This window comes from Vidua chalybeata, chromosome 24 (assembly GCF_026979565.1).
Source record: "Vidua chalybeata isolate OUT-0048 chromosome 24, bVidCha1 merged haplotype, whole genome shotgun sequence".
In the NCBI taxonomy this organism is placed as follows: domain Eukaryota; kingdom Metazoa; phylum Chordata; class Aves; order Passeriformes; family Viduidae; genus Vidua; species Vidua chalybeata.
Window position 1 is genome coordinate 2,124,469 of NC_071553.1, and position 27,913 is coordinate 2,152,381.

General features: G+C 54.0%; 1 protein-coding gene across 3 annotated transcripts; it reads left to right on the top strand.

The window, feature by feature from the left end:
• Positions 1-67: 67 nt before the first annotated feature.
• AHCYL1 (adenosylhomocysteinase like 1) lies at positions 68-27,712 on the top strand. Of its 3 annotated transcripts, none has more exons than XM_053964213.1 (17): positions 68-337; positions 15,211-15,322; positions 15,686-15,829; positions 16,554-16,654; positions 17,554-17,656; positions 18,495-18,589; positions 19,346-19,452; positions 19,533-19,649; positions 19,793-19,856; positions 21,719-21,807; positions 22,230-22,300; positions 22,911-23,005; positions 23,083-23,181; positions 23,698-23,766; positions 24,820-24,898; positions 25,291-25,411; positions 25,904-27,712. In XM_053964213.1, exons 1-17 carry the CDS (start codon positions 233-235, stop codon positions 25,908-25,910), a joined length of 1,578 nt encoding a protein of 525 aa, XP_053820188.1. In that variant the 5' UTR covers positions 68-232; the 3' UTR covers positions 25,911-27,712. The 3 variants fall into 3 exon arrangements, with proteins under 3 accessions (XP_053820188.1, XP_053820189.1, XP_053820190.1); XM_053964215.1 differs by lacking the exon at positions 68-337 and adding an exon at positions 3,489-3,645; XM_053964214.1 differs by lacking the exon at positions 25,904-27,712 and having other exon boundaries at positions 25,291-25,415.
• The last annotated feature ends 201 nt before the right edge of the window (positions 27,713-27,913 follow it).

Genomic DNA, 27,913 nt, shown 5'->3' on the forward strand with positions numbered 1-27,913 from the left:
CAGCCCGGCGGGTGCGCGGTGACGTCACGGCGCAGTGACGTCGCGAGGCCCCGCCCCTGGCGCGGCGGCCGCAGACCCGCCGCAGGCAGCGCCGGTGGCAGCGCGGCGAGCGTGAGGGACCGGCCGGGCCAGCCGGAGCCGCCCGCAGTGCTCCCCGGTCCGCCCCGCCGGACCGTGTCCCGTTTCGTCCCGCGGCGGCCGCGGCCCGCCTCGCGTTCTCCGCCGCATCAGGATGTCGGTGCCGGAGCCCGCCGGCGGCGAGGAGAAGCAGGCCAAGGAGGTGGAGGACGCCGAGAAATATTCCTTCATGGCCACCGTCACCAAGGCCCCCAAGAAGGTAGCGGGGCCGGCGGGGGGCCAGGTCCTGGTTCGGGGGGCCAGGCCCCCGGCCGTGGCGGGGGAGGACCCTCGGCTGGGGGCGGCAGCCGGCGGTTGCCGGCAGGAGCCCTCTCCTGCAGGGGCACAGCCTGTGCTGGGCGCAGGGAGCAGCCTCCCTCCCTCCCTCCCGGCTGGGGGCGAGCAGCCCGTGGTTCGGGGGCAGCAGCTCCCGGTTGCGGAGCGAGAGCCCCGGTGCGGGGCGGGAGTAGCCCCTGGCGGGGGATGCAGCCCTCGGGTGCGGGGGGGACACGGCCGTGACCCGGCTCTGGGAGGAGCGGCCCCACGGGTGGGGGGTTGTGCTGGGAAAGCTGGAACTGATCCGGTTTGACGGTAACTGGGAAGCGGGGCTTGTCCCCGTTCAGTGGCAGAGAGGGAGATTGGTACCGGCGAGGGGGCTGGTCCGGTCTGGGGGTGGCAGCTATGGGCCGAGGGGCTGCCGGCCCAGTTTGGGGTGGGAGGGAAGGGCTTGGGTGCTGGGCAGAGAGGGGTCTGTACTGGGGTACAACCCTGGCCCACATGGGGGTGAGGGGAGGACCAGCCCCTGCAGGGCAGGTTCCAGGGGGCTGGGGCCAGGTCGGGTCAAGCTCTGGGGGCAAGAGCAGGGCTGTGGCATAGGGGGTGCAGGGGGACAGGGTGACCCCGGGAAGGGGACAGGCAGGGTGGGCCCCTTGTGTGGGGCTGTGGGGTGATAGGGCTTTGTGGTGGGGTCAAAGCAGGTGGGACCTGTTATATGGGAAGAGCCAGAAGCAGCAACCTGCAATCCAGCTGTGGGTCACTCAGAAGAGTGGCCAAGAGATTTCAGCGTGTTGAGTTTTTTTGGGGGGCAGGTTCTGTTGGAGGTGTGGGTGGGAGCACCTTTGGGCTCAGGAAAAGCTTGCTGAGTCTCCTCAGTACCCCTCCATCCCTGAAGGCCTCACAGGAGCTCTGAGATCTCCCAGTGCTGCTCCCACAACCCTGTGGGGTGCTCAGATGGCACCGAGGGTGGGCGAGCGCTGGTCTTGCCACTGTAGCAGGGTGCAGGACCCCAGTGACCTGGGGAACTGGCCCTGTGCTCCAGGCTCAGTGCTGAAGTTTCAGTGCTGTCAGGGAGGCAGGTCCATGTTCCAAGCACTGCACAGATCTGTGCAGCTGAACATTGTGTTCCCCTCGGGGCTGCAGCCGCCTGGAAGCGGTGGATGCAAAGGCGGAGCAGTCACAGAGAATGGGAACATCCTCATTCTTCAGGGGAACCTCTCCTGCCTGCTCTGGCCACGGCTGGGATTGGGGAGTGTCTGACTCTTGGGGAAGGTCAGCTGGATTTGAGGTATCTTCTCTCCCAGGGAGCAGGGGTTGGAGACTAGGCCCTGTTTGTCTGGGCTGTGGACATGGCCTGGAGGAACGAGCAGAGGAATGTGGGGCTGGGATCTGCCTCTTCCAGCAGTGGCTCAGCACAGCTCCAGCTCAGGGATTTTTTTTACCTTTTCATAACCATCATCTCTGTCAGAGCAAACAGCATGAGACTGCTCCAAGGGGACAGCAGGCTGCTAATCCCAGAGCATCCCATGGAACCAAAATACCTGTGGTAAAAGGGAGTCCATTGAGCATCCTCAGAGGCAAGTTTGCCATCCTCTCAGGGGGATGAAATGTTGTATTCCCCGAATTTTCTGCTGCAGACTTGGCTGTGCAGCATGAGCAGCCTTGGTTGGACTCGGTGGCTGCTGCAGCTTTTCCTGGCTGGGTGAGGATACTGAAGGTGCCCAGAGCGACACACGACATTTGAGGCTGATAACATCAGAGATGGGGAGCGAGCTGAGCTGAGCTCAGGGAACAAATTGCTCCGGGCTCCTGTTTTCCTTGCCTGGCTAGTTCCTGCAAATAGTGCTGGGGAGCAGCAGAGGCCTTGGCAGGAGGATGAAAGACCAAGGAAGGGAGAATTGCTCTCCTGAGATAAGCTGTTGAGTGCCCCCAGCTCTGATGCCTCAGAACATGATTGCAATTAAGCCATTAAAATGCCCTTCTGATTCCCTGCAAGTCAAAGTGTTTTTTGTGCCAGCTGCCCTGGACCTCCTGGCATGGTCAGAGGTCAGTGGAGATGGTGGAGAGAGATGATTTACCAGCACAGAGGTGGGCAAGCTAGTGCTGTGCTGCTGAAGCACGTTCCTCCTGAGTTTTTGGGCTCCTGGAACTTTGCTGATGCAGTTTGTGTGAGGCGTTTGGAGATGGGGAGGGTGGGAATGTGGCCAAGCTCAGTGCAGGCTCCATCTCTCTCTGCGAATGGCTTTTCAGAGGAGCCTTAACTTGTGCTGGAACTTGGGGAAAGTGCCAGTGTGAGCCCACAGCATCCAGCCCAGGACCTGCAGGAGCATCTTGGATGCAGCTGGAAGCGCACTGGGCCCGTGGGTGCTGTGGAGAGGTTGCTGTCTCCTTGTTGGGGTCACCTGGAGCTGGGAATCAGCCCCTGGCATTGCTGTTTCCTCTTGTCAGGGACTCATTTAAGGTGAAAAAGTGAAACAAGCAGGAGGTAAAAGATGAAGAGATGAAATACGATCTACTCCAGGCTGAAGTAGGGGCAGACTCAGTGGAGGTGAAAGGAGGAATAGGGATGTTTTCCCCCAAGAGCTGGGATTTCCTGGCTCTGCCAGAGCTCCCTTTTCACTGCAGCTCGTGGGGATTTGTCTGTCAGCATAGTGACCCCAGTTTGGCCTGAGCAAGGTGGTGCTTTGGCCAGGAGTGGTTTGCAGGCAGAGGTGAGCGAAGCTGAGTTTTGCACCTTCTCCAGCCACTACTGTGGTGTTACTGGGGAAGATTTGGAATGCTGAGGCTGGTGGCTTACCCAGGTTTAGTGAAGGTGGGTGTGGAGATGATGATGGCAGAGCTCAAGGGCAGGTTCTGCTCCTCCAGATCTCTGTGTGCCATCACTGCTGCGTCTGGACATCTGCTCTCCTGCCTCCCTGGAGACTGCAGGTGCCCTTGGCAGCAGTCGCTTTCCCAATCCACGTCAGCCGGTCGGCGGAGCCTTAAACTCCCAGCCGAGCCCAGCTGGGGGTGCCCTGGAGTGGGAAGGACACGGCCAGGGGCACCGTGCTTGCGGCAGGGCAGGGGGCTTGGCACGTGCTGTCCCTGTCTGTCACCTCACCCCGCTGTGTCCTTGTCCCGCCGGCATCGCTGTCTGCTGGGCTCCTCCACACCTGGCTGCTGGCAGGCAGATGGACACTGCAGGCAGATCTTTCTCCTGCGGCATTGCTGGGCTCTGAGATGGGCTGAAGGCTCGGGTTTGGTTCTGGGGAGGTGAGTTGGGCGGCGGCTCCGTGCCCGTGGAGCGCTGTGGGTGCGCCGGGGCGGTGCTGTGCCCCTGCGGCTGCCGGCTCCGGCGGGATCCCGCGCAGGCTGTGGCAGGGAATGCTAATGCACAGTGCTGCAGCTTTGCGGTGGCAGCGAGCTGGCTGCTGTGGGGGTGGCAGAGACAGAGCAGGGAAAAGCTGGGGAGAGGGGGATGGGGCCTGTGGGGAGCTGCTGGCCCCTGGGGAGGGCTGGGTGTCCTCTCCTGAGCATCGTTCCCGCTGTTGCTGTCTGCAGTGGCCTGCGCACCACTGACCTTGCTGCAGCCGGCTGCATCCTTGCCCTGCACAGCCTGTTCCCAAAGACCTGTTCCTGCCCCACTTTGCTCTGTCGTGACTTATCCCAGGTCCCTGCAGCTCTGCCAGGCCGGGTGATACCTTCCCCTTGGGGCTGTCAGGGGGACGAGACTGCCCTTGTTTGTCCTGACAGAGCTCCTGTAGCCATTCGTTTTTCCTGTGCCTTTAATTTAATTCCTTAGAGTGGCTGCTCATAAATCCTCTATGCCTTTGTGAGCCTGTCTGGGGCCATGGCTACCACCTCCTGTCCTGCTGTTCTGCAGGCACCGTGCACCTGCTTCTCATTCCTTTGCCCACATCTTCACTTCTTTGGTTCCTTGCTCTGTGTGAGTTTTTCCTCCTCATAATGAGGTGCCCGGGCTGGGATGAGTTGACCGGCTGTTTGTCCTCTGTATGGATGTCCTGAGACGAGTCTGGCCTCCCCTGGGGTGCAGGAAAACCCTAATAAGTGGGGGGAAAAAAGCTCAGGTGTGTTTGGAGTGGAGATGAATTACCGGGGATTGGGGCAGCCAGGTCACTCCTGGTGCTGTGTTAAATTATAGAATCCTAATTTTTTTCTCAGTTGCTCTTGGGACCTTCCCATTGTTTTGTTGTTTTGGAGGGTCTCCCTGATGTCCAGAGTGGGGGCTTGTGCCAGTGCCCCAGCACTGGGCAAGACCAGAAGACACTTAATTGAATTATTGAATTATTGAACCAGAGAGGGGAAAGAAAGGAGGTTTTGGGGTTTGATGGGCATAAACTGTCTTCAAAATGATGTGCCAGAGCCTGTGGCTTTTGCTTCCCTCTTTTCCTCCTGCATCCCTGAAGGAGGCTGGGTTTCCACTCTTATGTCAGTCCTTTGGAGATAGGAAAAGAGTTGGATATTCATTCTTCCCAGTCTTCAGTAGCATCTCTTGTCATCTTTTAATGGTGTGGGGGTGGAGACCACCCATATTGGGAGCCCCCTTCCCACATGAGCAGCCAGGTCTGGGGTGTGGGAAGAGTGCTGGAGCAGGAGCACAGTGTTTTGTTTTGACCTCTGGGAGGCCAGGTTATCTTCTGCTGCTGGGCACTGGCCTACCACAATACTTTCTCTGGGAACAGTTTTCTCTTTGCTTTCCAGCCTGTGCAAATGTTGGAATGGGTTCCTGTGCTCCCTCCTAGATGTTGAGGCTGGAGTATTTCACTCTGGAAATCAGGTTTTCAAGGTCAGGTTGGAGTTAATCCTTTGCAAGTGGGGATCCTGACTGTGTTGCTGCTCTGAGGAGTTGGTGGGTGCCTCATCCCAGACTTTGGAGCAGGAAATGTGTGGAACCTCAGCACTCAGCCTGAGGGATTTGCTTGTGCCTGGCTGTGTTTTTATCACCAGGAGCTTCCTGCGGGTGACGGTCGCATTTGCAGAGGGCTCGTTATGTTTCCTGCTGAGCCCTTTGATCAGAGCTGCTTATCTGGGGCCTCTGGCTCACCTTCACTCAGTACACGGTGGTGACATTCCAGGTGACTGTCCTGGGACCTGCTGGTGGCCCCAGGGGCCTGCAGTGTGAAGGACTTTGTGCCAGAACTTGTCCCAGAGTGAGACTCGGTGAAACCAGGGATTGAATCTGTAAGGGGCCGGGAGAAGAGTCAGGGAGCCCCACCAAGGAGGAGCATCATGGTGACACCTCAGCAGGTGGAGCCCTTTCCCAGGACACTGGATAATTCCAGGGGCTTGGGCACCCTGAGCAGTGCTGGAATCTACCCTGCACCGTCCCTTTCTGCCCACATCATCTCTGCAGGCTTCCCTGGCATGGTTAACCCTTGGGAATGGGTGCTCTGGGACATCTTGGTTGATGGCCCAAAGGTCCAAAGAGGAAGCTGCTAGTTTGGAAATGGTTTGGTTGGAAGGGACCTTGAAGATCACCCAGTTCCACCCCCTGCCATGGACAGGGACACCTTCCACTATCCCAGGTTGCTCCAAGCCCTGTCCAACCTGGCCTTGGACACTTGCAGGGATGGGGCAGCCACAGCTTCTCTGTGCCAGGTCCTCCCCACTCTGACAGGGAAGAATTTGGGCTGGTTTTTGGCAGCTGCTCTCCCCCTGTGGGTTCTGTGCCTCTGAGACAGCGGGATGTGGAAGCTGGGACCAGTCCTGCCTTTTGGAGCTGCCCTCATTGCCCTGTTGACTTGGGCTACTTGAACTGTGAATTTTAATTACACTTTGGGATCAATACGGTGGCCTTGGTAACGAGCTTATTGCTGCTGCAGAATCTGTTTACTTCAGGTTGGTGACAGCCAAAGGACTGAGGTGGCCGAGGACATGATGTTCCAGCTCCTTGAACAGGCTCCATTGTAATTCGGGTGAGGCTCCCGCAGCCCTCAGAGCTGGGTGCAGCCTCCCCTTGGCTGCCCCCACAGACCTGGAGCTGCCTGGCAGCACCTGTTCCTGCCTGGCTGAGGAGCTGCCTGCGTTCAGGAGCCAGGATTTGGGTGGGAGCTGCTGGAGCCTGGTTTATCTATGTGGTGTGGGTGGAAGGGATCACTCCTTCTGGCCTTTCTCAGTGAGAAGAAGTGGGCAGCCTGGAAAAGGAAGCTCCTTGGGGCTTTGCCTTCCTGAAATTCATGTTTTAGTGTCCTCCTTCCAGATGAGGGTGAGGTTCAGCCTGTGTCTGCTGTTTTCTGCCTCTCCTCCTTTCACCTCCCAACAGGGAGCTCCAGATTTCACACATTCCTGCACTGTGGGGAGAGTTTTGCATCCAACCTGGGCATGTTTTGGAGCAAGAACATCTGGCTGATCCCTGTTGACCTTGGAGCTGTCAGCATCTTGCAGGCAGCACAGTGTCTCCTACATTAACTAATCCCTTCTCCAAATATTCTGTGAGCTTGCCATCTCCACAAAGAAATCACTTTCATCCCTCCTGTCTCCTTTAAAAGAAAGGAGCTTCATGAAATCAGCCCTGTTTGTAGGAAAAGGTTGGCTTTTCTCTGACATAAGTCTGATGTTTGTCCATCCTGGTGGTGATTCCTCAGGCTCCTGAGCAGGGAAGAGCCCATGCTGAAGCCTGAGGTTTCTCCTGCTTTGCCTCTCACCAGATGCATCAAAATCCAGGTGATTTCCAAGGCTGAAAACAGTCTTGGTAAATGAGGAATGGGCAGCTCTAGTGGAAATACCACTGTGAGAGGCTTTGGGAGTCAGGCAGGGGGACGATGGATTTCTAGTTTTCCAGAACAGGCTGATCCTGTTTCCATGCTGATCCTGAGATGTTTTCCCTTAAAGCTGTGACACAGGGATGGAGGATCAGCGAAGGGTACCTGAGAATAGCTGGAACCTCTCCTGAGTGGGATTTGCTGTTTTGGTTTTTGAAAAGACCAGTAGAAGTCTTGGAATGCTGAGATTCTCCAAGGCAGTGTGGGGGGAGAAGAGGAGGCAAGTGGGGTGCCCAGAGTGCCAGGGAGAGTGACTCCTCCCCCAAAACATAGGGACTGCTTTAGGATTATGGAGCAGAAGTTTGGCCTTCTCAAATTATTTTCTTTTTTTTGTGGCAAACCCTCCCTTCAGACCATGAGGTGTTGCTGAACGAACTGTGTTTCCAAGTGTTCCCTTGTTCTCATACAACTGTGCTTGGAGAGGCATTTTCTAATTAGTTTAAAAATTGATGCTAATTAAAGCTGATTCCCTCTCAGCTCTGACACACAAACACATTTCCATGGGCTTCCAGCTCTGCCAGCTGGCCTGTTGGAGGCCAGCAGTCCTCAGATTGCCCCATAAGCTGCTGGGAGCGATTTAACCCACAGTCATGGAATAGGGGAATGGATTGGGTTGGAAGGGTCCTTAAAGCTCACCCAGTTCCTCCCTCTGCCATGGCTCCCAAGCCCCAACCTGGCCTTGGACACTCCCAGGGATGGGGCAGCCACAGCTGCTCTGAGCACCCTGTGCCAGGGCCTCCTCACCCTCACAGGGAGGAATTCCTTCCCAATATCCCATCCATCCCTGCCCTCTGGCAGTGGGAATACATTCCCTTGTCCTTGCAAGGACATGACCTTGTATTGCTTGTGCAGTTCTTCCAGTGTGGTGACTCCAATTAATACTAATTTTCCTGCTGCCCAAACACGTGCTGTGCCATAGGCTGGGTGGGCACTGGGGATGAATCCAGAGGTGAGCACTCTGGGATGGCTTTAGACCAGTTGCTGTTTGCCCATTCATGGAGATTATGGGGTGAACCTGTGAGACATGACCAGAGTTCACTTAGGGATCCCAGATATTGGACTTCTGCTGTTCCTGCCAGGAAGGAGATATCTCTCTGTGTTTCAGGAGATATCCTGCTGCTCCATCAAAGGCAGGCCCAAGCCTTTGCCTCGATTCCCGCAGTCCAAGGACTAGATGCCTCCTTATCTGCTGGTGGGGAGCTTTCCCTCTGCTCCTGCCAGAGCACACCTTTGACCTCCAGGTGTTTATGAGACAGATTTATCCCCAGTTACTATTTAACACTCAAAATCACATTTCTTTTATTGAATTCTTCCTTCTGTTTATTTTCCCTATAACTGGCATTTACAGTGATTCCCATCATGACTGAAATCTTGTGGTGATTTCCAGCCTAGTAACCTTTGGAATAGGTCTCTTTCTTTCCTGGTGTTTCTTTTTCTCTGCTGACTTTTGAGATTCATGTGGAAGTCCTTAATTCTCCTCTTGGACTCACAGAAACTTGGTTTGTTTTTTTTTTTTTTTTTCCTCAGTGCTTTACCCAACCAGCCTTTCCCTGGCAGTGGAGAATGGATGTTGGGATCAGGGCTTGGCTGGTTTGTTTTGCCAGAACCTCAGTGCCCTTTTATTTCTTCACTGGGAACAGTGTAAAGGTTTCCAGGTGGAGATTTGGCTGGGATTCCTGTTCAGGGAGTTGGTGGGGAGAATGCCAGGCAGGTCTATGCCTCTAGGGAGAACAACCTGCCCTGTGAACCCTTTGGGAGTGAGAGGTACAGATCCAGGAGCACCAAATTCCACATGGCTGTGCTTCCATGCACAGAGCAGCACCCTCAGGAAGCTCTTCCATCTGTGATGTCTGAATGGAGCACTTGGGGTTTCTTCTAAAAGTTGGAGGAATCACCAGGAGAAAGTTCTCCTCTTGCAAAGGCCACACCTGGAGCAGAAGCAGGTCCTTTTTCCTGAGGGTTGTTTCACTTCCAGCTCTCACAGAGCCCTTGGTGCTCAGGCTGGGAGGACCAGGAGATGCTTGCTGAGCAGCACTCCTGCTCTTCCAGCATCCCTATGAATGGTGGGGTGAGGCAGTGGGCAGTGCTGGGGAAAATCCCCCACCTTCACCTGGCCATGGGCTCTGGCTGGGGTTTTGTTTGCTGCTGGGAGGATTTGAACTGGGAATCTGGTGGTTCTTCCATGGGTTGGCCATAGCCTCATGTGAATTTGTGCAGCCCTTTGCCATCCAAGTTTGCACTGGCATGTGTGACCAGAGCTTGGAGGTGGGAAAATGGGATGGTTTGAGTCACAGAGCCAAATCCACCTCCAAACCCTCCCCTCCCCAGTGCTTTGGGGATGAGGATGGTGAGTTGTCAAGGTGAGAGTATTGCTGGTCCTGATCCCCCATCCCTCTTCTCCAATACCTTGTTTTTCCTTTCCTTCCATCCTTAAGGAGTGCTGTGATCCAGAAATACCCTTCCAGGCTGGATAACCTCCCAGGGAAAGACCCCTAAAACCATCCCTGTCTGCCTTGCTGATTCCCACCCCAAAAATCCATGTCCTGTTGGATTGTGGAGCAGGAGCTGTGTCCCCCTGTGTGTCCCCTGTTTCCAGCCTCATGTCCAGACACTGTCCTGTGGGAACAGGGGCTGGCTCTTCCAGCCTGGAAGCAGAGCAGAGGGGGTCTGAGGACAGGGCAGCCAAGTCCTCTAAACAAACCCAGCACCCTGGCATGGCCACAGTGGGAATGGGGCCAGCTCCAGGGGCCAGCACAGGGACACTGGGAGCATTGGGAACCTGCAGCTGGCGGGTTTGGGATGGCCTCAGGGAGGAAAATGTGGCAATAGCTCAGGGTCCCCTCCGGGATCTGGGTGGTTGTGAAAACACCATGGAATAGTTCTGTCCCTTCCCTGAGGAGGTGGCTCAAGCAAAGCTGCTCCTCTCTCCTTTTTGATCTGGAATGAAGGAGAACACTGGTTATCTGACTTTCTTCCCCTCTACTGATGAGGGTGAAGGGCCTCATTCCCTGGGATGCCACTGCCCTCCCTGGACACTGTGATGAGTTGCTTCTGCAAATCAGTGGATTAAAACAAGTTGTCCTTTAGAAATGCCCAACCCAGCTCCTTCTCAGGAAAAACCAACATCTCTCTGTCCTTCTGCAGATAAGGAATCCTTGGAGACTGAAACCTGAAGGTGCCCATCCCCAGGCGGGCAAATTCCAGCCCTGTTCCGAGCTGCTGCTCCTGTCTCATGTGGGAGCAGGGCTGGTGAGGAGGAGGAGGATGAGGATGCTTGTTTGAGCTGTAAAACATTCCTTGTCTGGCTGAATTTCCAGGAATGACAAAGAAATTATGAACTTAAAAGACAGGTCACGTCAGGGCTGCCTTGGCAGCATGGGCATCCAGCAGTGCCCTCCCAGCCTCTGCCAGGGAGTTTTTGTTTGGGAGAACATACTAAATAAAGGGAAGTGGCTGCACTGAATAGTCCTGATCCCTGCTGCTGGTTTTCTGCAGCCAAAGGAAAGGTCCCAGGACTCTGGATCCTTCCAGGCTTTCTCCTGGGAGGACAGAAGTGGGTTGCAGAGACTCTTCTGCTTTAGAGGTGGTTGTGTGGCTGTAGGAACGTGCTCTGCTCCCATTTTGCTGTTCCTCCCTGGGCAACTGTGCTGTGTCCTCACATCCACGGATGTCAGGCTTGGAAGTCTAGAGGATTTTTAGATGGTTCATTGCTTCCTGCTTATCTTGGGTGATGTGTGGAGCCTGCTCCTGTCCCTGCTCCACTTATCCAGGACAGAAGTGGCTGGGAGGACACTTTTCCCATGGCTGCATCTGTGCCGATGCTCACGTGTTCCCTAATAATAAATAATAATAATAATAATAATAATAATAATAATAATAATAATAAAAAGGATTGCTGAAGCAAACCTGGGGCTGCTAGGAATAGAGCCTGGAGCTGCTTCCCAGCCTGTGTCCTTTCCCCTGTGGAGCCTGTGCACTGATGAGCCATGTCAGCTGTGAGTTGGTGGATGCTTTCCAAAATCTCTGTTCCTTCCACAATCTGCTCCCGCTCTCCCCCAAGGCTGCATGGGATGCAGTCAGGGATGTGTAGCACAACAAAGGAGCTTAAACGACCTCTCTGGAGCTGTTCTGGGAATGGAAGAAGTGTTAAAATGAAAAGTGGGATTGTCCTGTGTGAGAGGGACATGCTGGGCTCATCTGTGCCTGGGGTAAATCCAGCTGCATCTACAGCTCCCTCTCCTGGAGTCAGGGGGTGGAATTCTCTTACTCTGTCAGCTCCAAAACCTGCTCTGCTGGCTGACCACTGGGAAAGTGCTTGGGATCAGCCATGGAGGATGGCACACCCTGCAGTCATGAGCTGCCAGTTTGGTGAGGTGGTACCAATCCAGACCTGCAATTTGTTTGCCCTTCCTGTGTTGTAATAATTAAACAAATGAGGTTGTGTGTGCTGGGGACACTTGAGCTGCTGGGTTTGGTGCTGCCCCACCAGTGTTCTCAGTGGATTTATCCTTATGCCCTAGAGAGAAGCTTGTTCAGGCTGGTCTTCAGCTTCCTGGTGCTTTGGGATGCTCTGGGCAGTGTGGCCAAATAGGGTGGACAGTGCTCCCTCAGCTCCAGCCCTGGAAAGGGTGGTTTGAGCTGAACATGAGCGGCTGTTGTTGGGAAATGTCAGATCTGCCTGGGAATGGGCACAGTGGCAGTGGATTTCCCAAAGGGAGAAAATGTCCTTCTGGCTTGGCTGGTGTGACCAGGAGCAGGCAGTGCCCAGCAATGCTCTGGAAGAACTTGGCAGGAAATGGTGGATCCTGCTGTTTTCCTGCAGAGCATATCCCAAAATCCCTGCTGTTCCAAGTGAGGAACCACTCATTTGTCCCCTTAAGTCTCCAGCCCTGTCTTCTCCTTTTCCAGGCAGTGTTGCTGAAAGCCCCTGGCTTCATTCCTGTGCAGGGAAATGGGTGCTGTCTTGTTTTCCCTACTTGACCACGAATTTCTGGGATGAAAAAATATTTTCCTTGCTCTTAAACCCTTGTGCTCCACCCGGTTGGAAAAGCTGCTTCCAGCAGGATGAAGTTTGGGATGCAATTCATGGCCGTGCCCTTGAGAGCTGGACAGCCCCGATCCCGCTGAGCCATGGAGCGCTGACCCGCAGCCCCCGGCCGGCCGGGAATGCCGTTCATTCCAATTCCCATGACAGGCAGAGGGATTAGGAGATTGTCTCCTTAATGCAGCTCGAGCTGCTGGCACGTGGAGGGCACTGGTCACGCACCTCTGCTCCAGTGCCTTGCCCGACCTCCCTGCGCTGCCGCCTCGTGCTGCCGGACACAGCGGTAATTTCCCGGGCTCAGAGGGGTGGGATGTTCGGATGGCTCCTTGGGTTTGGGTGCTCTTCGTGGTGTTTGATGATAATTTTAGCCAGGGCAGATTTTGCTAAGCTGGGGAGTTCAGCTGAGCCCTGGTAAAGCCACGGCAGGGATTACTGGGGGTAATTCAGCACTTGGTTTGCTTAGCACTTGCTTTTTCTCTCGCCTTGGATTCAATCCCCTCATTCCCATGTTTCTAAACCTGCTGTTTCTCTGGCAGGGTGGGGTTGTGCCTCAGAGCTGGCTCAGCATTCACAGCTGGAGGCCTGAAGGGGAGGTGGATTGTGGTGTGGGGTGTTGTGGGACTGGGAAGTGCAGCATGCCTCTATCCCATCCTCCCTTTTCCACTCATCCCAAAGGAACTTTGCTCCATGAGACCATCCAGGCAGCGATTCCCTGAAGGGAATTGCCCTGTCCTGGAGCACACACATCCTGGATGCTGCTGGCCAGGACAGACCTGCACCCTGGGCTAAAGCACTGTTCTTTATGTTTTTTCCCTCCTGGGTCACCTCTTCCCTGGAAACCTTTCCCTGAGATACAGAAAATTCCTCAGCTAACACTTTAAGCTGTTTTAATGCCAGCAGCTGTTTTATGGGGAATGTTTTTTATACCCCCTGGTTTGATGAGCTGCCAGAGGAAGAGTTTGATGTGAAGGCATGGAAATCTTGTGTTTCTGAAATTGCTGATGCTTTTTCCTCCTTGGAAGTGCCCATGAGCAATTCACTGGCATGGAAGTAGCACAAGCCTATCTCAGGCTGTGTGGGGAAGATTGATCCAAGGAATAGACCTTGAACAAATTCCAGCAACATCATTCCTTGCTGGGAATCCTGCCAGCTCCTGCCACACACCCTGAGCACCTGCCGGGAAGTGCTTCTGCCTGTCTTGTCCCTGGAACCAACTTCCCTGTGGGGATGGGGGTTGTGGTGGCCTCCGGGTCCTCCCTCTGCTCTCCCATGGGGGTGGAGGTTTCAGTGCCCTCCAGGTCCTCCCTCTGATTTCCTTCAGGGATGAGGGTTGTGGTCTCCTCTGCACCCTCCCTCTGCTTCCCCGTGGGGATGGAGGTTGTGGTGCCCTCCGAATCCTCCCTCTGCACCAAGTGACTTCAAACAATTGCAAAACCAAACCTTCTATCTCCATTTATCCTTCCTATTCCTTCCACTAATACAAATTAAAGTAGTTTGCATCAGAATCCCAGTCTGCTGGGAAGTCTAGTCAGGGAAGCAGATCCTGGGCTGTGATGTGTCCAGGATGGAGGAGCTGACTGGAAACCCTGCAGCAGCAGCACCCACAGGATTGCCTGGGATGTTTGGCTGGGTGTGGTGATGGATTTGATCTGTGCCAGTCAGTTCCTCGAAGGGATGCTGGAGTCCCACATCTTCCCTCCTGCCCTCCCTTGGAGTGAGCCATGGGTTTCATGCCCCCTTGTCCCTTCCCAAGTGGAATACATGCTGGTTTTGGCCCATCTGCTGGGATTCTGTAGGACTGAGGCAGCGTTTTCCAGCCCAAAAAGCTGTACTGGTGCTGCAGCCACCCCAGCTCCAGCCTGTGCAGATTCCCCCTTTCTGGAACGGATCATTTCAAGTAAATAGTTTCATTCTTCTCCCCTCCAAAGGCTATTTCCTGCATCAAAGCTTTCAGGGCGCTTTTAGGATGGCTGTGGTACTGAAAGCCCCTCCTTGTGTCTGCTCTGGGCTGTCTCTTTCCATCATCTTGATTTCTCTAGGACTCCTCTCAAGGTCTCCTGGGTCCCGGGGATGCTTTGTTAATCCCACTCCCTGCCATGACGTCTCATCCCTGTTAAATGGCAAAATTAAATCCTGCAGCGACGTGATCTGAGCGGAGGGGCCGTGCTGGGGTTCTTTGTCAGGGTCTCCTGCATGGCAGCAGGGAGGGGGCTGCAGGCTGGGATTGATGGTGCTTTCCCTAATTCCCTTTCATCTCTGTGCCTTTCACTGGCAGGAGCAGTAAGGCCCTTTGCTGGCTGCTCACTCGGGGTGAGCGCAGCAGCTGAGCAGTTTTAGGTTATTTTTCCTCTCTTTTTGGCCCAACACATTTAAGTTTGATGATCTGGTGGAAGGTGCTGGAGCCTTGAGTTGCCTCTGGCTGAGAGAGGTGGCTGTTTTGGGGCTTCTCTTCCAATGGAAACATCTTGTCCTGCAGAGGAGGCTGAAAGCCAATGCAATGTCAACTTCTTTTTGTTGAAATGTTCTCTCTTGCTGAAGTTTTTTCCTGTGCTTTTAGTGTCAGTTTTGGAAGGATGTGCAGTGTTTTTAACCTGCAGGATGCTCTGCTCCTGGGGAAGAGCCTGGAAGCACCAGGGATCTGTTGGGACCACCCCAGCTTTCTTGCTGCTACATTTTTGGGCAGAAATCTTGGGATTAGTTGGGGCAGGGGCTCTGCCTCCACATGGGATGTGGGTTGTACAAGGAGTGTCTAGGGAGCTGGGAAGGGATTAAAGGAGATGTTTCAGGGTGCTCTTTTTATCTTCAGGTGTTGTGTCAAATTTGCAGGGTGACAAAAACCTGGTTGCAGCTGTTTCAGGCAGAGGAAGGGATTTAATTTTTGACATCTGTAGCCTTGTATTTGGTGATGTTAATTTTTGTGGACTGAAGGGATCTATGGGTCACTGTAGCTTGGGGACATGTCATGCCCTAAGGATCACCTCCTGATTTAGCACTTCTTTCCTTTGCTCCCAGCAAATCCAATTTGCAGATGACATGCAGGAGTTCACCAAATTCCCGACCAAGACGGGCCGTCGGTCCCTGTCCCGCTCCATCTCCCAGTCTTCCACTGACAGCTACAGCTCTGGTAGGTGCCAGGTCCTTGTCCTCACATGTTCCTCTCAAAAACCCAGCGTGGGTGCTGCAGTGAATGTGCTGCTCACATCCTGTGGCAGGATTTGTGCTGCTGTTTGTACTTGGATGCTGAGGGAATGATTCCAGGCATTCCCGAAGCTCAGGCATTGTTTGCCAGTTGATAATTGTTACCTCTGGGATGTTTTAGAGAAAAAGAGTGCAGAATTCCTTCAGGGCATTGGCTTTCCCTAGGAGACTGGTAGTTTGAGCCATGAGTGAAAGCTGGGAAGGGAAACACAGCAGAAACCTGAAGGGTAGGAGGTTCCTGAATTCATAAGGCCTGGCATAACACTCATTCATTCCTCTTTTGGTTTAGCTGCCTCATACACAGACAGCTCTGATGACGAGGTGTCCCCCCGAGAGAAGCAGCAAACTAACTCCAAGGGCAGCAGCAATTTCTGTGTGAAGAACATCAAACAGGCGGAGTTCGGGCGCCGGGAGATTGAGATCGCTGAGCAAGGTACAGAGTGGAGTGTGGGGCTTCTGAGGCTTGGGGCAGGTTCTGGAGACCAGGAGCTGAGGAGTGGCAATTCCCACTCCGGCTGCAGCCTTGGATATCCTGTTTTCCTCCCCCAAAATCAGTTAGGGAAGAGCGAGATGTGCCACCAAATGTTGATGTTGTGTCCCATCCCTTTTCTAGCAGGTGCAGAGCTCTTGCAGGGTTTAATGTTTTGTTGGCTTTGTATGGACAAGGATTTTGTAATACCTTCAGAGATATGAAAGCTGAAAATCCCACCCCTTCCTGTGGGGTGGTAGGAAGCTGAATTACCATTTCCAGTGGGGTGATTGGGTAAGTCTCCTTTTAGAAGGGGAGGATAATCCAGACACATGTAGAGCAGCTCTTCTGAGATGTTGGAGCTCTGTTTTCAAGTTCAGGTGCTTCACCTGCTGTCACAAGGCTGGTGAATGTCCTTAGGAGCCTTCCCCAGGCAGTGCCAGTCCCAGACCCCTCCTTGCCTCTCTCCTTGTCCCTTGGTCAAGTGACAAATGACACTGGTGTTTTGGTCTTATTTTGCATAGACCTGCCAGGCCAGGGATGAGGAGTTTTCTCCCTGCCTGTGTAACAGCTTCAGCTGAAATTTTGGGGCTGGAGGTATCCTGGGAGGCCCTGAAAGGAGGGGAGCTGTGGCAGAGAGGGGACCCTGCAGACTGAACCAGCATTAAAACCTCTCTTCCTTTTGCAGACATGTCTGCTCTGATTTCGCTCAGGAAACGAGCCCAGGGGGAGAAACCTTTGGCTGGAGCTAAAATTGTGGGCTGTACCCACATCACAGCACAGACTGCGGTGAGTGGCTGCTTATTTGGGGGGCCTGGGCTGGGACATCAGCTTTTCCATGGGGAAGAAAGTTCTTTATCTCTTTGGGATGGGAGAAGAGATAAAGAACCCCCGGCACATTCAGTCGAGTCTGGATGTGTTTTGGAAAAGTTGTGCTGGTGACATTTCCCCAGGGCAGCATTTGGTTCCTGTGCACATCACTGCTGCCCAAGGCCTGCTCTTGTGCTGGGGGCACCCTTGACCCCTGGGTTATCCCTGACCCCTGGATTATCCCTGACCCCCAGGTCATTCCTGTCCCCTGGATTATCCCTGACCCCTGGATTATCCCTGACCCCTGGATTATCCCTGACCCCCAGGTCATTCCTGTCCCCTGGGGCACCCCTGACCCCTGGGTTATCCCTGACCCCCAGGTCATTCCTGTCCCCTGGGGCACCCCTGACCCCTGGGTTATCCCTGACCCCCAGGTCATTCCTGTCCCCTGGATTATCCCTGACCCCTGGGTTATCCCTGACCCCCAGGTCATTCCTGTCCCCTGGGGCACCCCTGACCCCTGGGTTATCCCTGACTCCCAGGGCATCCCTGACCCCTGGGTTATTCCTGAACTCTGGGACATCTTGGCTGCCTGAGGCATCCCTGACCCCCAGGTTATCCCTGACCCCCAGGTTATCCCTGATCTCCAGGTTATCCCTGACCCCCAGGGTACCCCCTGTCCCCTGAGGCACCCCTGACCCTCCGGACAGCTCTGACCCTCAGGGCATCACTGGCGCCTGGGGCACCCTTGACCCCTGGGTTATCCCTGCCCTGCGGGACACCCCTGCCCTGCGGGACACCCCTGCCCTGCGGGACACCCCTGCCCCCCAGGACACCCCTGCCCCCCGGGACACCCCTGACCCGGCACTGTCCCGCAGGTGCTGATCGAGACGCTGTGTGCCCTGGGGGCGCAGTGCCGCTGGTCTGCCTGCAACATCTACTCCACCCAGAACGAGGTGGCCGCGGCCTTGGCAGAGGCTGGTGAGTGCAGCCCCTCCTGCCTCCCTGGCCTCACCCAGGGGAAATCTTCCAGGGAACTTCATATTTCATTTGTATATGTTTTGTTTTATATTTATATATGTTTTAGTCTATATTTATGGAAATATAATATTTACTATAATATATAACAATAGAAAAATTTTATATTAAAATTATAAAATTATAATTTGCATTTAGAAATATTTTATACTAGGTATATCTATAAATATAAATAAATATTTAAATAATTTATATTATAAATAAATATATACACATTGACATAAAATGTACAACATAAACATCTGAATACACGTATAGATATTTATAAAATGCTTATAGATACATTTTGTATTGAATAAAATAGATATAAAATATACAAAATAAAATAAATAGGAATAAATATGAAACGATAAAACCATAACATATATTTTTATTGTATATTTAACCATATTTTAATTCTATTTTATTTGTTTTTATACTGTTTAAAATTAAACAGTTAATAGTATTACTACATTAATTGTTACTAATAGTAGTATTACTACAATAATAACTACTACAAGTTATTGCTAGTAGTATTGTTTTCTTCTTATTTATTTATTATTATTTCTTTGGGTTTTATTATCTATTTTTTTTTTTTTAGTTTTGTATTTCTGTTTTAGGAAATTAATATTTTTGGGGAATATCTTCTAGGGAGGGATGGGCAGGTCTGATCCTGCTGTGGGCAGTGATGTGATCTCTGAATGGCCCCTTGGCTCTTGTGTCCGTGAGTTTCTGGAGCTGGCCAAGCAGGAGAGAGCTCTGCCATGCCCAGCAAACTCCAGGGATGCTCCTGTTCTTGCAGGTGTTGCTGTCTTTGCCTGGAAAGGGGAGTCAGAGGATGATTTCTGGTGGTGCATTGACCGCTGTGTTAACGTAGATGGCTGGCAGGCCAACATGGTGAGGAGTCTTCTCCAGCCCTTCCTCTTCCTCCCTTCCACCCTGGGGCTGTTCCTGGGAGCCTGCTGACCTCAAAAGGACCTCTGACCCCCATTAATGGGGGCTCTTGGAGAGCAGCAGCTGGAGATGAGCTGGGAACAGCCATGGGAATGTCAGGAGCTGCAAATGTGATGTCCTGAGTTGGCACATCCCAATGGCAGTGGGAAATGGGAAATGGCACCTGTTTCCCCCTGCAGGAGCTGCCTCAGCCTCCTCTCGCAGCACAGGTGCCATCTGCCCTCTCCCTGCCAAAGCTGGGATCATAGTGGGGACCTTTCCCTTGTCAAAGCTGATGTCCCCCCTTGGTGCATGGTCTGTGGTCACCAGTGATGTGTCTGTGGGCCGTGACACCTCCCACTGCCTATCCTCTCCTCTTTGCTTTCTGGGCATCAGTGTTGTGGCATCCTGAGCTCAGCCTGGTTAGTTAGTGCTGCCTGTGGTCACCTTCCCAGGCTGCAGAGCAGTAGCAGGGGCAGGAAATCCTGTTAGGATCCAGCAGCTGCACACAGGGGTAAGGCATCTCAGGGTTTTGGAGGAGACCCAGAGTTGCAAGCACCTAGGGAACCCAGGAGTCATGGCCCCCAGGCCTCTGCCCAAACAGCCCCTCCAGCAGTGCCTGAAGATGCTTCTCCAAATCATTTTCCCCATCCTGTCCTCAGCCAGTGCATCTCCCAGTGGGAGGCCTGACTGCTCCCTGTTCTCCCTTGCCTGTTCTAGATCCTGGATGATGGTGGGGACCTGACCCATTGGGTTTATAAGAAATACCCCAGTGTGTTCAAGAAGATCCGAGGGATTGTGGAGGAGAGCGTGACAGGCGTGCACAGGTGGGAGCTTTGGGAAGGCAGATCCAGAGATCTCAGGGAGTTGCTGCTCTCTGCTCTGACCTGCCTCTGCCCTCTCCCAGGCTGTACCAGCTCTCCAAGGCTGGGAAGCTCTGTGTCCCAGCCATGAACGTGAATGACTCAGTCACCAAGCAGAAGTTTGATAACCTGTATTGCTGCCGGGAATCCATCCTGGATGGGTGAGTCCAGCTCTTTTCCCCACTGGCACTTCCATATGGATGGGTTTGGCTCCAGCTGCTTCTTAAGCAGAGATCAGGCTCTGCTGCTTTGACCTGGTTTTGGGCTTGACTGATCCCAACACAGGTCTCTCTCTGTCCCCCAGCCTGAAGAGGACCACGGATGTGATGTTTGGAGGGAAGCAAGTGGTGGTTTGTGGTTATGGGGAGGTGAGTTCTGTGAGCTGTGCTGGCCTCCCCCAAGCTCAGCATCCTGCAATTCCCTGTGCAAAGGCCACTTGCCCTTGCTGTATAGAGTAGATTCAACCTGGTAATAACCCGGGAAATCTTGCTGGAATCTGCTGGGAAAATGGAGATCAGGGATCAGATTTCCCAGTTTGCTGCAGATGAACTGGGCTGCACAGCCGACAGTTGCTGGGAACACTGGCCTGAATTATAACTACCCACGGGGTCCTCCCATCTGCTGTCCCTGGCCCAGGTTCAGCATTCAGCCTGGCTGTCACTGAGCAGGGCAGGCAGCTTTTCCCTGGGAATAATACTCTGGCAGAGGGAAATTGTATAATGAACTTATAACTGATTCTACCCTGGAAGAGCTGGAGCTGGGAGCTGCCACCTTCCCTCCATCTGTGCATGTCCATGTGGGTGTTTATCTTCCGGCACTGTGCAGGGACTAGCAGGAGCTCCAAATGCTCTTCCCAGCAGGCATTTGCTCCCTAATTAATTTAGGCACTGGTGGAACCCAGCTTTGCTCGACCAAGAGACTCTGCTGGCTCTCACCGAGTGCTCTGGGCTGGTACCTGATTCTCCAGGCAGGAGTTGTGCTGGGTGTTGTCTCCAGGGTCTGTCCTAAGCTTTACTGGACTTCTTCACAACAGGGGAGTCAGAGAATCCCAGACTTCCCACCTATATTTGGGAAGGGAACTTCAGGCTCATCCAGTTCCACCCCCTGCCATGGGCAAGGATGCCTTCCACTAGACCAGGTTACTCCAAGCCTCATCCAACCTTGAACACTTGCAGGGATGGGGAGCCACAGCTTTTCTGAGAAGTCAATTCCAGTGCCTCACCACCCTCAGAGCCAAGAATTCCTTTCCACTATCCCATCTAACCCTGCCCTCTGGCAGTGGGAAGCCATTCCTCCTTTGTCCTGTCACTCTGTCCCTTGTCCAAAGTCCCTCTTTTGCTCTCCAGAAGCCCCTTTAGGCACTGGAAGGGGCTCTAAGGTCTTGCTGTAGCCTGCCCTCCTCCAGGCTGAGCACCCTTAGCTCTCCCAGCCTGTTCACCCTGAATGGTTTCCCCTTTGGATGTGAGCTGAGTCCCAGTTGGCCCTGCCTGGGTGTGTTCAGTAGACCCAAGGCTGGAGCTGGGGCATAAGTGAGGGTCACTGTGGAAATATTTTTGGTCCAGCACCTTGCTGGTCACAAACCAGGACTGAGTAGAGTCTGTGCAGCAGAGCCAGGTGTTGGTGTGGGTTGGTGATGTGGAGAGCTGGACTTTGTTTTAATTTTCCACTGAGGGGAGGGAGGAAGTCCGAGATGCCGTTGCAGGAACCCTGTGCTCCCTATGCTGATGTGGACAGCATGGGATGGAGGATCTGCCCCCTGAGGAGTGCAGGACAGCTCTGAAATCCCATAGCTTAAAGGCAAGGGGGCAGTGTGTGCTCCTGTAGGCTGTCTTTAATTCCTGCTTGGAGAAAGGCTCCTGCAATGCTGGGGCTGCACAAGCTATGAGAGCATTGGGTTGGGAAAGCTCCTGTCATGGATATTTCCAGATGGGGCAGCCACAGCTTCTGTGGACACCCTGTGCCAGGGCTCACCACTCCCACAGGGGAGGAATTATTTCCCAATATCCTGTCTAATCCTGCCCTCTGGCAGTGGGAAGCTGGTGGCCTTGGAGGGAGAGCTGGGCTTGTGGCAGTTGTGCCACTCACCAGGTACATCCTGAGCTGCTCCTGACATTGGGCAAGTGGCTGGGAGGAGGATCTTCCAGCCTGGGATGGGCCTGGGCTGTTTAGGGCAGGGACTGTGGCACTGGTGTTTCTGTGTCCTGCCTCACTGACCCTTCTGCCTCGGCAGGTTGGGAAGGGATGCTGTGCTGCCCTGAAAGCCCTGGGAGCCATCGTGTACGTCACCGAGATCGACCCCATCTGTGCTCTCCAAGCCTGGTAAGGTGTTCCCATCTGCTTGAGAGTGTCTCTCTCTCTCTGCTCTTCCAAACCTTGCAACAGGGCTGGAGTGAAGCCAGGGGGATCTGTGGCTCATTTTGGAGAGCATGCACCTTGTTGGGGTGTGATGGGCAGCTTTCAGGGATGGGGTACCAGGCAGAAGATGTTCACTGGCTGATTTGGGGAGGCTGCTCAGGCCTCTATGCCACACATTCCTGGCTCACCCAACATTTCCAAGAGTGTGTTGGACATCCCAACTGTTGCACAGCTCTCCCTCGTGCACTAGTATCCCTGGAGGGGTAGAGGAGAGCCTGGGCTGCTGCCAGAGCAGTTTGGAGCTGCTGAGATCCCTCATGGCCTGGGGCAGAGAAGGAACAAGCTTCTCCTCCTCATGATGGTCCCTATTCCCCCTTTTTTGCCAGCATGGATGGATTTCGGGTGGTGAAGCTGAGCGAAGTAATCCGTCAGGTGGATGTCGTCATCACCTGCACAGGTAGGGATAGACAAGGCTGGAGCAGGCTGAGGAGATCATTCCCAAGTGGGGTCTCAAGGGAGCTGGGAATGGAGGACATTTCACTGCTCTGTGCTTCTAATTTTCCACAACAGTGGGGCTCTGCCAGGAGCTTTTTGCCCCGATTTACTATATGACCACAGTCCTGGCCCAGAGCAGAGGGAGATCTTGGCCACATGTTCTCAGGGTATTTTGGGATCTCCTAGAGCCTGGTTAATTCATGGGAGCAAAGGTCAAAGATTTGGGCACTGCCCAGGCTCCCCAGGGAATGGTCATGGTCCCAGTCCTGCCAGAGCTTAAGGGGTGTTTGGACAATGCCCTCAGGCACAGGGTGGGATTGTTGGGAGTGTCCTATGCAGGGTCCAGGAGTTGGCCTTGATGACCCCTATGGATCCCTTCCAGCTCAGGATATTCCATGACAGCACTTGTCCGACACGTTCTCTGCTGTCACAGCCACAAGGGCTCATGTCCTAGGGAAGTTCCTCTGATGTTGCCCCAAGCTGAGCTTCTCTGACTTGAGTTCAGGGAAGGAGAAACCAGAGGGTTTGTGTTCCCACTGCTGTGGCATGAGCTGTGCCCTCTGTGCCTGCAGGGAACAAGAACGTGGTGACCAGGGAGCACCTGGACCGGATGAAGAACAGCTGCATCGTGTGCAACATGGGCCACTCCAACACCGAGATTGACGTGGTGAGTGCTGGCACCTCTGGCTGTGCCCGCCTGCTGGCTCCTGCCGTGACTCCAGCCTCCGCCTCCTCCTCTTGCAGACCAGCCTGCGGATGCCGGAGCTGACCTGGGAGCGGGTGCGCTCCCAAGTGGACCACGTCATCTGGCCGGACGGGAAGCGGGTGGTGCTGCTGGCCGAGGTGTGTTGAGAGCTGGGCGTGATGCTCTGGGCCTCCGTCAGGAAATCACAGATTTAGCCAGGTGGAAAAGTGCTGAGAGAAGCTTCAGGGCTCAAAAAAGGGTTTTTTAAATTATTTTATTTATTTTTTATTTCCTTTTCTTGAGGGTGGGTGTGTCATATCCCACATGCAGCCAAAGGGGTGCCATGTGACTCCATTCTTCTGAGCTGGGATTCATCCCACTCAGGCAAGCCCCATCTGTGCAGGGTTTCCCAGGTGCTGGGTGGCTCCTCTTCCCACAGGAGCTATTCTGGCAGGAGGAGGGACTGCCTTTTCTAGGGACCACAACATTCCCCTGCCTCAAAATGAATGGTTAAGGTGGAAACTGGAGCAGACTTGAAATGCTCTGGTTCTCTGTGCCCCTGTTCCCTGGTCCCCTGTGCAGGGAGGGGATGGAGGTGAATCCCACCTGGAAACTCAGTTTGGTTTGGATTCGGGAGCGTGTCCAGCTCTGTGCTGACTCCTGCTTTCTCCCAGGGCCGTCTGCTCAACCTCAGCTGCTCCACGGTTCCCACCTTCGTTCTCTCCATCACAGCCACCACACAGGTCCGTACATGGGTGGGGCCCTGCACAAGCCTAGGGGTGGGGATGGTTTGGAAGGAGCTGGGAACACGCTGAGATTGGTCCTTGAGATGGCACCACTGCCAGAAATACCATTTTTTCTGGGCTGGAGTTATTGCTGGCATGGACCCAGTGTTTTGGGTACAGCAAGTTTTGGGAGAGCTTTTAAATAAGTGGTTTCATGGCACAGATCCTGCTGGGCTGGAAGACAGTTTTAAGCTTTCCCCAAACAGTTTGAGCCCTCCTAGGACAGGTTTGAGACCCCCTAGCATGGGTTTAACCTTCCCCAGCACAGGCTTAAGCCCCTCTAGCACTGATTTAAGCTTCCCTAGCATGTGTTTAAGCCCACCTAGCACAAGTTTGAGCTTACCTCAAAACAAGGCTTTGTTTGGGCTGGGAACATGGAAGGGGCTGATGGCACTGGGAACATGGGACTGGGAATGATGGGACTGGGAACACTGAGGGGATTGATGGGGCTGGGAACATGGAGGGTCTGGTGGCACTGGCGCTCGTGGGGAAGGACAGCCAGGCTGACAGTGGGGAATTCCCTTGTCCTCACTCCTGTCAGCCCAAGGGGACAGGGAACAGGCCTGTGTTTTGGACTTGGTTCCCAACAGTGGAAGCCAGCTCTTGGGGGATGCAGTTTCATCTCTCCTGCAGGAATCTGTCCTGGTTTTTGGATGCTGCCAGTTTCTGAGGAGCAGCCCCTCCATTTTCATGTGCCACAGCAGCTGGGTGGTTTAAGAGGAGAAGAGCTGCTAACCCTAAAACATCCTCATGTTTTTCCCTGGGGTGTTGAGCCCAGATGCTGCAAACAGACTGAGTGGCATCTCATCCCTGCTCTCTGATCCCTCCGGTGGGATTGTGGAGCTCCAGACAGGGATGTACCTGGGGTGGGAGCCTTTCCCTCAAGGCATGTTGGAAATGGTTGCACTGTCCCTCCAGCTCCCAGATCCTTCTCTGCGTTCATGAGCTTTGTGCTGCCCAAGCTGGTGGCCATTCCTGACTGTTCCCAGCTTATCCCTGTGCTCTCCACAGGCTTTGGCTCTGATCGAGCTGTACAACGCTCCCGAGGGCCGGTACAAGCAGGATGTTTACCTGCTGCCAAAGAAGATGGGTGAGTGAAGGAACTGACTTTTCCCTGGGGAATCCGTGTGCCAGCAGTGTCAGAAGAGCTCAAACCTGGGCTGGGAAACACTTCCAGAGGGACAGTGAGTTCAGGGAAGCCACGAGAGGCAGTGACCTTAAAATACGTGAGGGTTATTTGATTTATCTTTGTTAGTGTTCTGCAGCGTGGGAGGCATCCCACATCCTGCAGCCTCCCTTCTCTGGGATTTTCCATGCCCTCCTTGTGCCTTTAGGGGCACATCCAGCCCAGGCTTGGACTCAGCTCTGCTTTGGGTGATGGTGAATCTGGGGTGCTGCCCAGCCAGACCTTCCAGTCATCACCTGCCGGTGTTGTGGTGGGGTGTGGACCCCTGATCCCGTTTTCCCTGTTCCCATTCCCAGATGAGTATGTGGCCAGTTTGCACCTGCCATCATTTGATGCCCACCTGACAGAGCTGACGGATGATCAGGCCAAATACCTGGGACTCAACAAAAATGGGCCTTTCAAACCCAACTACTACAGGTGAGAACTGCTGGGGCAGGAGCTCCCAGCTCCCCGTTGGTTTGGAGTTCTGCCTCCAGCTCCGGGGTCTCCAACAGCAGAAGGATGTGGAGCTGCTGGAGCGTGTCCAAAGGAGGTCACGGAGATGCTTTGAGGGCTGGAGCCCCTCTGGGAGAGCTGAAAGGCTCCCAAGAGAGCTTAGATTCCCTTCCAGTGCCTGAAGAGGGCAGGGTTAGATGGGATATTGGGAAGGGATTCTTGGCTGTGAGGGTGGGCAGGCCCTGGCACAGGCTGCCCAGAGCAGCTGTGGCTGCCCCTGGATCCCTGAAAGTGTCCAAGGCCAGGCTGGATGGGGCTGGGAGCAGCCTGGGACAGTGGAAGGTGTCCCTGCCCGTGGAATGAGATGAGCTTTAAAGTCCTTGCCAGCCCAAACCAGTCTGGAATCTCATGCCTGGGGGATCCCCTTGCCCTGGCACCTCCCATGTCCCTCACTGTCCCTTCCTTCTCTCCTAGATACTGACGGGACCATTTCCATGAAGGACCAGACCACACAAGGCAACATTTGAGAGATTATTTTAAAAAATCATTTTTATTTTGGTTTACCCGTTTTTTTTTTTTTTTTCCTTAACCACCACCAGAACCTGTTTTTACATTTTATCTGTGATTTTAAGGTCAGGTTTTCTTTTCTCCCCCTTTTCCATGATCGCATCCCTGTCTGATCTTGCCAGATCAACCTGGGATTTGCTTCTTGCTTTCATGTGGCTGAAGCTGCTGATTCCCAGCCCTGGCTCCAGGAGGGGCTTTCCCTTTCCTGCTGGGCCAAGGGCACTTCATTCCTGCAGCAATGGTTTGTTTTGGCTTTTATTTTGTACTTTTTCCCACCTTTCCAGCCCACGTCGGTCTTAGCCGGGCTCCCTGTGGATCCGGAGATGCTCTTCTACCTTATCTTCTATTTCTTTGTGTGGATTATCTGCAACTTCTAAATTGCCTTAAAGAGCCCAGTTTTAGCTGCTAGATCCCTGCTCCGGGTGCTTCCTGGGAGCAGAGTGGCCTGCAGGACACCTGGCAGAGGGGGTGACTGTGCCCAAGCCCAGCCCAGGTCCCTGCGCTGAGGTGGCCCAGGTTTGGTGGCCACTGGCCTGGGTTTGCTGGCCACCTGGGTCCAGGGGAGTTCAGTGTTTCAGGGTGCTAATCTGAATCTGGATGGGGGTCGCTTTCCCAGCATTATCCTCATCTCTCCTAGGTTTTTTTGTTTGTTTTTTGTTCTTTTTTTTAGCCAAACTGCACCTTAATTGAGTTTGAAGCATTTTTTCCGTTTGTTTATTTGTTTTTTTCTTCCTCTTTTCCTTTTTGATCCTTACAGAGATGTTTTAGAGGGCGGGGATTGTTTTTAGATGTTGTAAGAGGAAGCACTGGGGACACGGCCGCCTTCCCATCCCGCACTGGGAAGTGCCAGGTGTTGTTGAGGGTGTCTGGGGTGGGTTTTGGGGGTGTTTCACTATTTTTTTTTTGAGCTGGATGCAGAGATGAGCCTTCCCCATATCCCAGCCCAGCCCCTCTGCTCCCCGTGACTGTTTTCCTCACCCTCTCCCCGTGTGTCCCAGCTGCTCCCGTCACCTCCTCCGTGCCCTCCCTGCCGACATTTCCCTTTCCCAGCTTGTGCTGGGGTGTGGGAAGCTCCTTCCAGCCCTCTGAGGTTCCTCTGGCTTCTGTTCCTTTCCTCACCCAAGGGAGGGAAGGAGCTGCTGGCACCTCCTGGATCGTGGAGCTGCTCCTTCCCCCCCTTGCAGGGATCCACCTGGATGGGTCTTTCCCAGGGAATTTGCGGGTTTTGGGGGGTGCAAAGCTCCTTGGGGGGCCAGGGGATGGGAGAGGTGCTGAGATCATCCCCCTCCACGTCCTCTGACTGTTCCTCTCTCCCACCCTGCGTGGTCTCCTCCTGGATGGATTTTTGGGGTCACCTGCCTCGCTCCCCCACAGATCCCAGGGATCACTTGGGTCCCTTCCACCATCCCCCAGACCTCCCTGGGGATGGCTTAGCAAGCTGGGATGGGCGTTTGTGGGGAGGATTGGGAGCATCCCCCCTTCCCTGTGAGCCCCCCACGCCCGGGGGTCCCCGGTCCCACCCATCCTGGGTGGAATCTCGGCCAAGGGCTCTGTGTCTGTGTAAGCCATGCTGGGGGAGTCCGGGGGTGACGGCAGCGGCGGGCCGGGAGCGAGAGGTTTATTTTGTATAGGAATGATTTTTAATGAATGCAATATTAATCCTTGCAGATGAGCAATAAATCATTAAAGTCTAATTAAACTATTAGGAAAAATGAAGTGCTTTTGGTTGTGGGTGGTTTGTTTGGCTCCTTAGGGGGGACCTTAAGTTGTTTCCGAGCCCAAGGGCAGGGCTGGAGTCTCCCTTTGGCCATCTCGGGGCGGGCATTGGGTCCCACCAGAATTTTCTGAGCGTTGCCACAGCTCTGGATTTTGGGGTCTCACCCTCTTTAAAGCCCAACGGGGCACCATAGCTTTGGG